The 10,745-nt window shown below is 39.3% G+C and overlaps 1 protein-coding gene across 1 annotated transcript; it reads left to right on the top strand.

The window, feature by feature from the left end:
* The first annotated feature begins 552 nt into the window (after window positions 1-552).
* scxb (scleraxis bHLH transcription factor b) lies at window positions 553-6,402 on the top strand. Its single transcript, XM_017713083.1, has 2 exons — window positions 553-1,524; window positions 5,195-6,402. Exons 1-2 carry the CDS (start codon window positions 958-960, stop codon window positions 5,231-5,233), a joined length of 606 nt encoding a protein of 201 aa, XP_017568572.1. The 5' UTR covers window positions 553-957; the 3' UTR covers window positions 5,234-6,402.
* Window positions 6,403-10,745: the final 4,343 nt, after the last annotated feature.

The raw sequence follows: 10,745 nt of genomic DNA, 5'->3' as shown, positions 1-10,745 counted from the left end.
CAAAATTTCCAAAGGAATGAATAGCAAATAGAAATGGTCCAAAACTGCTTAGACTATGACCTGGACCTGCAATGTTAAGATCTGTCATATTTCCAAAATGAAATACTCAGACTTCTGTTGAGTAGAAGTGATTAAGTTCAGAATTGGAAGAAACAAGAGTGATAGGTTAAAGTGATAGATAAAGATTTGGTTATTTGAGGAACACCTAGTGCTTTCAGATCAGGATCAAAACAATGAAGCAGAAGAATGAAGAATGGCAGCTTTTCTCACTTGTGTCCCAAGCTTTAGTTTCTCACGATGTTAATGAAAGAAACTCTTTTTGTGAATTAAATTTGAAACCAAAAGTGTGAGGGTGAGCTCCATTGCTTTTTCTCTCTCCCATCACCTCCCATCCCCTCTTTCAGCAGCTCCCTGGATTTTGCTTTTACAGTGAGAGGGGGGGAGCAGTCCCCAGCCACTCCCCCCCACCACCAGCAGCACCACACTCACGCACTATAAAGCCAAGGCATAAGGAAACACTCAGTCGTAATAACACGTGGAACTGTTGAGGGGATGAGAGCTAGTAGGACGCTCTCATTCACATACTCCCTCATTCACTCCAGCTGCTGCTTTGCTGCTTGGTGCGCTGGTACCTTGAAGAGCCTGCAGAAAAGAAAGGACTATAAGAGTCTACTATCACAGTACTGGTTTAAGGCACCACTGGATTTCCACAAACCAGACTGTGTGGGTTGTTTAATAGTGGGGGACCACTAGAGGGTTTGTTCCTGTCTTGTGTGCTGGTTACGAAAGGACAAAGTTGATTCATGCTGAACAGAACTGAGACATAAGAGTTTGTGAGAGATAGAAGAGGCACCCAGGGTTTGTCCCTGTGGCACTTTGAAGACTGGAGAAACATAAGAGGACCAGTGTTGGTGGGTGGAGACCTGGGGCATACGTACGGGTAAAACCGATCAGGTGATGATGTCCTTCACCATGGTTCGCCCGTCTCCTGCACGTTTTCTATACTCCGAGATCAGCATGCTCTCAGAAGATGATGAGAACGGCAGTGAAAGTTCAGGATCTGATGACAAGTCCTCCTGCCTATCCTCTCCTGGCTATGGCCCCATCAAAGCTGCCTCTCGCAAACGAAAGTACAGCTGCCGGCCAGCAGCTGTGTCCACGGACCTCTGTGCGCCCATCTCAGAAACCCGGCAGCGCAACGCAGCGAATGCCCGTGAACGGGACCGTACCAATAGCGTCAACATGGCCTTCACAGCCCTGCGGACACTCATACCCACCGAACCAGCTGACCGTAAGCTGTCTAAGATTGAGACGCTGCGGCTGGCTTCCAGCTACATTTCGCATCTGGAGAATGTGCTGTTGGTGGGCGAGTCATGTGGTGATGGGCAGCCATGTCACAGGAGCCCAGCTGCCCTACACAACCACCTCCACAACTCCCACAAACCCACAGCCCCCAGCCCAGACTCTGAGAACTCCCAACCCAGACAGATCTGCACCTTCTGCCTCAGCAACCAGAGACGACTGGTGAGTAAACACTGCAACTGCCTGCTTTGCGAGCAGTTCTGAGACCATCTTAAATGATGGAGCTAAAAAGATCTATGCACTGTGATGCATCTATCTGAAGATAGTTATTCAACTGCATTCATTTTGAAATATACTGAATTATAATCTATTCTGATTCAATAAATTATGTGCTAATTTCACAGCCAAAATAAAATGCTCAGGACAAGCATAAAATATCTCAGGTATTACTTATATTTTCAAATACTGTTTCTCTGGTCTCATTTGTGTACTTGTAAAAATAATTCTCAGTCACACATATTAAGCAAAAATCAGAGACCTCTCTTGATTCATTTAATTCAAGTTAGTCAAGTCAAGTTAGTACAAGTTATTCATTTTTTAATGTCAGGAAAAAGCAGACAACATACATTAAACAGAACATTACACAGAAGCCTCAACAACTAAATATGATTCTTTTTTCAGTTTATACTGTGCCCAACCTATCTTTATTACAGCTACCATTCTTTTTGTTGAGACTTGCTTTTGGCTTTTCAAAGAAATCTGCAGGGATATTTTTTCACAACTCCCAAGTTTAGTCTTAAAACTTTTTATGCTTCTTATGATCCAGTTAAACCTAAATTTAGACTCATCGGTCTGTAAAACCTTACTCCTGATTTCAGAGGTCCAGTTTTAGTATTCTTCTCTTCTGTCTGTTTCCTTTTTTCAGTTTCTTTTTTCAACACCTGTAGAGTTTTCAGATCTGAAGCAAGATCTTCTCCACTCTCTCGAAGATGAAAGCATTAAGTACTGTTTATCTGACAATGACAGTTTTGGTGGTCTACCAGACCTTACACAGGTGCTAGGAGTGCAATTTTTAAATAATTTTTTAACTCAAATTTTTTTTTACCCTGTTTTCTTTTAACCTTCTCCCATTCCCAGACAAGTGCATTAGCTTTTATCTAATCAACCTACAAAATAAAAAGAATAACCTGTACATGGTGGCTGTTTAGACTGGGAATTCATTTAATCAAGTGCGCGCTGACTTTCACAAAGTGCTATACCAACATAGTCAGAGTGTCTAAATTCAGAGATTTATTGCTGAGATCTCATGATATACGCAATCATTTCCAAGAGAAATCAAATAGAATCATTATGAAGTGAGTGATTTATATTGGTATATGGAACACATTCGAGTCAATGTGAGGAGCATTTCCGTGCTGGATTTTCATCAATGCAATGTCTGTTTCTGAGTGTTTTCCTCTTAGAATACTTTTGAGAGAACACACAGTGCTGAATCTTTATGAAGCAGAAAAGGAGCACTTTTGCTTCCTACTCAGCTTGAGCTTGTGATTTATTATTGAGACAGATGAAAATATGTTGACACACTGTGCCTTCAAACATCAAACCTCTCTATTATGTCCCTAAAAACTGACAGGTCTAGTCTAGTCTAGTAAACACACTATGTTTTCAAAACCACTGTTGAATTGTTGAATTCAAATTACTTCATTTCAAGCTACCGATTCAAGGTAACAGGAGGATGGAGGAGAAATCTAGACTTCCAGCCAACCTCGTCCTTTCAAAGTAGACCCTCAAAATGTTAGGCATTCATAAGGAGCATTTCACAGTGCATATTTATGGATAGCTTTTTCCGCTGACATATTTTTTATGTCACCCTATAAACACAACTAATTCAGGCACGTGAAACTTGGCATGATTGAGGTTCTGCAAAACATTAGTAATTTGTCTAGTCATGTGGACCATATGAGATTGATTTGTCCTCAAAAACCTTCATAACAAATCTTTTCCTGTGTAACAGAATGAACCTGACAGTCACTGGAAGTCCTAAATGTGATAGAGGATGTGTGAAATGACATCAGCACGAGGCAAGCTGCAGACAAATTAGTGTGCTCAGTCGTGCCCTGGAAACATCTGGGCTCATGTGTATCTAACTTCCAGCGACAGAGCTGATCTTAGATCAGTGAATGCCAATCCTTTTTGTATTTAGTAGCAGCATATCGGGAGTACCTACAGCATGTAAATCACAGCATGACTCGAAATAAACTATTCCACGACCACCTGAGTAAAGCTCAGAGGCTGCATCACAAGAAAGTAGTGGATTTATTTTGAAGCGGGCCTATAATTAATATTTCTATAGAATTTCTACAGGACTGATAAGAATCTAATAGTAAATTTAGACAATTACAATAGTTTACTACAGGATATTACTCAAATATTATTGACTACCACAAGACACTACCACATGAACATTATTGTATTATTGAGTCTAAAAATATTATAGATTATATAACTATTACACATCTTGTAGTTAGGCCTGTCATGAACTTGATTAACTGTCATACAAATTATTGTCACAATTCACAATTTCATTGTCTGTTTTTCACTCATACATTCATTCATTTATTGTTTGCAGCTATTAAAGTATAAGCCTCAACTATTGAGCCTTCTTGCTACCTGGCTGTCGATTCTCAGGAGTCCCCAGCTTACAAGACACAGTTTGAGCTCAAATAAGCAAACATTACTTACAGCTACTCCCTAAAGGTGTTACAGGCAGAAGTTGGTGCCCTTGACATCTGAATAAATGCCTTTTCTCTATTTTTTTATTTGTACATTTCACCTTAACCCAATTCACACACAAATGAAACACACAAAATGTTCTATTCATTGCAACTTTATCATATGATTGAGAAAGCTAACAACTCTGGAAAGTAAATAAAACAATGCTCAACACTGAACATTAAAGCAAATGTTAAAATGTAATAGATCAGTTTAAGTAAGTAGTAGTTGTTTACAGCTTTAAAATGTTTTGTGGTTCAAGCACTTAAGTATTTCTTTATTTCACTCTTAAACACTGCTGTTAATACAGCCTTTCAGAAAACATTACTTATACATTTTTCACTTATAAGCATACATTTGATCTGTATGTGAGCTATAAAATCATAACCATAAGCAATACAAGACCAATAAACGGCAACACCAGTTTATTTGACAGGAAAAATGCACTATTATATATCATTACATGCACTCAGGCGTGCAGATAAACAAACATAAACACGGTGATGGCCCTACCCTTGAATCACCCAGCAGCGTGAACAGGATTAATGCACGCCAGCTGGGTCTCACAGCACATGAGTGAGAGTGGAAAAAGTGAGGCATGCTGCCCCCTCAGCTGACGTTATGGCCAGACACCCTCCACCTCAAGCAGATCACGTTCCCCCAAAGCACTCGCTTTCAGATAAATCCCTAATTACTTCTCAAACACTGCATCTCACAAAGGACAACATGTTAGTTATTCAGTTCTGGGTTCAAATGCTCAGTAGCAATTGAATCTAATCAGTGCTTATTTCTATTAGAAATAATAGAAACAAATAAATACAATAAAAACAATACAAATACAATAAATTTAGGTATGCTTCACCAAAACTTTAACATTTATTTTAAACAAAATGCAGCCCGGATTTTTGTGGTTTTGCAGTTTTACTGATGCTAATGGGGATTTTTACACTTTTGAAACTGTTAATTTATTTCTTCTCATTAATATATTTAATGATAGTTGTGCTGTATTGTTACCTTTGTTTCATTGGCCCCAAGTATGATTTTTTTTGTTTTTCAAAACAGTTTTTAATGACACTTACTGACTGTTGCCTTATTGCTTGCTTTGCTTTGTTTTTTTCAGAACAAAGACAGAGAAAGAAAAACAGCTATAAGGAGTTAATGCTGAAGAAGAACCCACGATGGGAACTCTTAACTGTACATTTTGCGTAATTTGTTGTACGTAAGCTATTTTACATAGCAATATTATACACAGACTCTTATTTATCCTGTAAATATACTCTACTGGAGATCACTTTTGGCTTGGCTACATTTTCCCAAGTGGAAGAGCACTGAGGAGTTTGCATCTGTCAACCAGCACATGCTGCTTGTGCTAAACACAGCATATTATGACTCTGTAAGAGTTCTACCAAAAAGGAGACAGCAGACTACAACAAGACTATCCACACTTCAGAAGACAATGCCTGAGACTGAAACAGCAACAGGAGAAAAACACTGATCAGCTAAAAGCTGCCATGAATCTGTTCACCAGTGACCTGCTCCAGCTTTATATGCCAGAGTGAAATAAAGTACCTTCAGATTCATCATGAGTCTTCAACTGTTTCATCTTCTGTTCACAGTGTGAAAATGAGACATTAAGATTTTGATATTAAACAGTGCTCTACCCTGTTAAATCTGGAGTTAGATTCCTTTTCCACCACATAAACTAATGCTTAATGCTGAATATAAAGAAAACGAATAGTGAGAGAGTAAAAAATTACAGAGACAGACAGCAGGTCCAGCTGAGCATGACATGAGATCTGCAGGTGAACGTTGTCACATACTGTCCTCTACTTTACCTTTGGGTTCTGTTAGAGAGAAAGAGAGGGAGAGAGAGAAAATAAGCAATGGACATATGCATTCCCCCTATAAGTAGAACATTTACTTCTTTCGTCCATTCACTTCCCATCTTCATGTAGCTCTATGTTTTTGCTTTGTGAATAATGCAAATTTAAGATGTCACAACCAACATTTCTTTACATTTATTTATTTTACTACCTGCTCCAAAACGTTACTTCTGCCAGATGAACTTGACTGTTGACAGTTTTTTTCTGGCACCTGCTTTTGTGCATTTGGTGATGACTGAACAGTAATTTGCCAATAGAGCCATTGTTCCCTGCAAGTTTTTCCTTGAACATTCTGTCTGTTCATTCCAAACATCAGAAATCTTAACATGTACGGTTGTATTAAAAGATTTAGGCACCTCTGATCAAATGACATTTCCTATCATAAAAGAACTTTTTTTTTTTTGCTGAATTTAAAACATTGGTGGAAATAAAAATGTGGCATGTGCATATGTTTGGACTCCTTTTCAGTTGCATCTCTAGTGTTGTTTTTTAAGGTCTCATAGTTTATTTAACTCATATGGCCTTGTGAGAGACAATGTCAGAGAGTAATAAATTCTGTGGCTCATGAAAACGTCTCAAAATGTTTTCCTTAACAGCTGTGTGCACATCAGCAGCTGATGAAGATTTGGCTGGCACAAGAATAGTAATGCAGTGTTTTTGCACAAGCATCATCTACATAAAAGTCATCTGGACATAATCTTAACTGTGATCTCATCCCAAACATCACTCTCTGAAGTACACAAACAAGATCTATGTAAGCCAGAAGCATTTTGTTCTGTAGTCCAATGCAACAAAAATGTAACTCTCTGGCCATAATCACTAAAGATCACTGTATTGTTCAAAGGATCCGTTTGGCTTTGCAAAACAACACCACAGAGTTAAAATGCAGCCTGTCACAGTCATCCGGTCCATCTGCTTCAGCTTGGCCATATCTCGCCTAATAGACACTCTCTGAACTGTGACCAGTCTAGTGTGCTCAGACCATTTAGCCCACTTCTTCCCTCTCTGTCTGAATCCATTAGCCAACAATAACACAGCCTGATCCTCTCCTGCGGCTGCAGCACGGGCCACCAGAAACTCCTAACAGGGCAGGTGGAGGGGCATTGACCACTGGGTTTAGACAAGAGGTTTTTATAACATTGCTATAGTTTGAAGGTCTTTATTGGTATTGTGCTTACCTCTAGCGCAGAGGCCACAGAAAGGCATTAAGTGGGCCGCAGAAAAATGTCAAGTTTTATTTTGTCACTTTATTAAATCTGCTTTGGTCATATCTACAAAGTAGTACCTGATTATAAATGGTTTACATTATTAAAGGTTATTTAAATTAAATACGTACTAACCAGTCACAAACCATGGCCATCCTGCACCCACTTAATGAGTTATCTATGATGTTTTGTATGTGCGGGTCAGTGATATAGGTACTGGTAAGATAAGATCCTTGGGAGGCTCAGTGGCACTTACTCACCACAAAGAGGGCCTTAGACTAAAATGTATGAAAACGGCTGCTCTACTGTAGTGCTAGCCTGAGGCAATGCTAAAGGCCCACATGCTACATTTTTCTTCCACTGAGGTCGTTAAAGTATTTGTTTGTGCACCAAAAATGGCCATACATCATTTTTACATGACCGTTTTCCAATATTAGGCTGCTATTATTACAGTACCTTCAAGACTCATATAAGATAAATGAGCTCTATTCTAATGGACTGTTCTGCTCCATACACTCTTTATAATAGCATGAATGGGTAGAGCTAAAGTGTTGTAAGCTGAATAAGCAGTATGTAAATGCAATGACTTTTGTGACATCAAAATAACAATGAACTTGAAATGGAGTCTGCATGGACCAGGGACCGAATGGAAACTTTAACACAGTTTATATACAACATCAAACTCTTTTATTTAAAAAGTGAAGAAAATTCAGGATAGGAGTCTTACTAGTGTCGGGGTACAGCAAAATATCATTTTAATGCTATTTTTATTAAACATGTGATTCTAAAAGATGCAGAGGAACCTCAAATCCCTTAAATTGATTATTTCAGGAATAATAAACCATGCAAAGCCTGTAATTCTGTGTAATTTTACATATCAGATAATATAAAATTGCTGGGCTTTCGAGTATGGCTATGTGTATTTTTTTTTTAGTTATTATGATTCTGAAAGATAATGGGCTTCATTCACCAATATCTAAGTTTTTCATAAATTCGTTCCTGAGAAAGGTCCCAAGCAAAAAAATTACATCAGACTCATGATATCTTTAAACCACAGAATTGTGCGACCTTCTTAAGTGTGTGTAAATTCTGTTCTTACCTAAGAACAAATCCCAAATAACAAAACATTGGTAAACGTCTGAATATTCATATAAACTACATTAAAAAAAAATCACTAAAAAATGGAAGTAGAAATTTATTCTCAAGAACAGTTAGTGAATGAGGCCCAATGAACAGAAGACATGATGCATGCCCTGGATGTGGAGAAGGAAAAGTTTTTATTCTACATGTATATGAACATAACCATTCCTGCAATCGAGATGGATAGAAACTGGAACATACGGCAATACCTTATCCACATATTTCAAAAGCTAAATGGAATAAGTTCAATAAATTACATTTTTATACGCAAATAATAGTGAAGTAATATATGCATGTTCCTCATATGCTGCTATTAAGCCATATACGAGTGCTACTAATGTAACTCAAAGATGAGAGTAACAGATCCCTCAGAAATAAGCAGAGTACATATGGCTGAAAAACAGTAAAGTCAGCCTAGACTGTACAACTGGCTTCACGTTCTAAATAGTCTAACAGCACCTGCACTGTGAAACTGGAAGCAGCAAATGTCCTCATAGCATTCCTCTCATAGCAGATCAGGACTGACTGGAATTCAGAGAGTTTTATAAGCAGAGGCATAACCTACAGAAAAGCTAATTTGAGGATATTTTAACAAGTTCTAATATACAACTGTCCGGTTCATTTTAACTGAAATGCTCTACAAAAGAATGTCTTTCCTAGGTCTGCTCATGCAAGGTCCCTTTCTGTCTTTCTGCACCAATTTGCTTTCATGAAACCTGATAAAAGCAGTTGTTTTTTTCTGTGGTGCACCTTTCAGAGACAGAACTTTCATACTTAAGCAGCTGTGAAAGAGAAGCAGTTCATCCCTGCAACACAGTTATAGCTGGCATTGCTGTCTTCAGAATGGTGTCAGTATCATTGTTAGTATTATTACACAGGCGTGTTTTTTCAGACTGTGGGGTCTGAAGCTAAAGCTGTATGTAGCTGGTTACAGACCACCCTTTCATGTATTCAATTTCTGGTCAATACAGCCATGTAGTGAAGTTATTTTTCAGCATTAGGAAAAAGCACAAAACATATATTTTACAAAGAAGCCTCATTTACAGTGAAGCCACAACCGCTAATTATACAATTTTCCACTATTTAGTGTATCCACCTTTGTCTTTATTACAGCATCCACTCACTTTAGGAACTTGCTTTCAGTATTTAATTTAAATCTGCAGGGATCTTTTTGCACACCTTCAAAGTACAGTCTCAGAAGTTGGCTGCATTTTCTGCTTCTCATGATCCAATTAATCCCAAACACATTCAGCGATGTTTAGGTATGGACTCAAGGTTGGCCAGTTCTTCTTGGTTTCAGTTGCAAATTCTCTTGTTTTTATCTGATTCTTCTTCTTCTTTCGGCTGCTCCCTTTAGCGGATCACCAGCCTCCATCTTGACCTATCCACTGCCTCCTCTACTTTTACACCAACCATCTCCATGTCCACCTTCACTACATCCATAAACCTTCTCTGAGGTCTACCTCTTCTCCTTCTGCCCGGCAGCTCCATCTCCAACATTCTTTGACCAATATATCCACTATTCCTCCTCAACACATGTCCAAACCATCTCAACCTGGCCTCTCTGGCTTTATCTCCAAACTGCTCCACCTTCACTGTACCTCTGATCTGCTCATTTCTAATCTTGTCCATCCTTGTCACTTCCAACGAAAATCTCAGCATCTTCATCTCCGCCACCTCCAGCTCAGCCTCCTGTCTTTTAGACAGCCACAGTCTCCAAACCATACATCATAGCAGGACGCACTACTGTCTTGTAAACCTTCCCTTTCACTCTTGCTGCTATCCTTCTGTCACACATCAGCCCTGACACCAGTCTCCACCCACTCCATCCTGCCTGCACCCTCTTCTTCACCTCTTTTCTACACTGTCCATTGCTCTGGATGGTTGACCCAAGATATTTGAAGTCATCCACCTTTACGACCTCTACTGCTTCTTCACCTTTCCACCTGCCGCCCTCTCATTCACACACATGTATTCTGTCTTGTCTCTACTGACCTTCATTCCTCTCCTCTCCAGTGCAAACCTCCACCTCTCCAGATTCTCTTCCACCTGTTCTCTACTCTCACCACAGTTTACAATGTCATCTGCAAACATCATGGTCCATGGAGCCTCCTGCCTGACCTCATCTGTCAACCTTTCCATCACCATTACAAACAAGAAGGGGCTCAAAGCTGATCCCTGATGTAACACTACCTTCACCTTGAAACCATTTGTCACTCCAACTGCACACCTCACCACTGTCTCACTATCCTCATACATGTCCTGCACCACCCTAACATACTTTTCAGCTACACCTGACTTCCTCATACAGTACCACAGTTCCTCTCTTGGCACCCTATCATATGCCTTCTCTAGATCTACAAAGACACAATGTAGCTCCTTCTGACCTTCTCTGTACTTCTCTACCAACACTCTCAACGCAAAAATTGCATCTGTGTGTTTT

This window comes from Pygocentrus nattereri, chromosome 3, assembly GCF_015220715.1.
Source record: "Pygocentrus nattereri isolate fPygNat1 chromosome 3, fPygNat1.pri, whole genome shotgun sequence".
Lineage (NCBI taxonomy): Eukaryota > Metazoa > Chordata > Actinopteri > Characiformes > Serrasalmidae > Pygocentrus > Pygocentrus nattereri.
The sequence above is the reverse complement of the archived record's forward strand: the minus strand, read 5'-3'. Positions and strand labels throughout refer to the sequence as shown.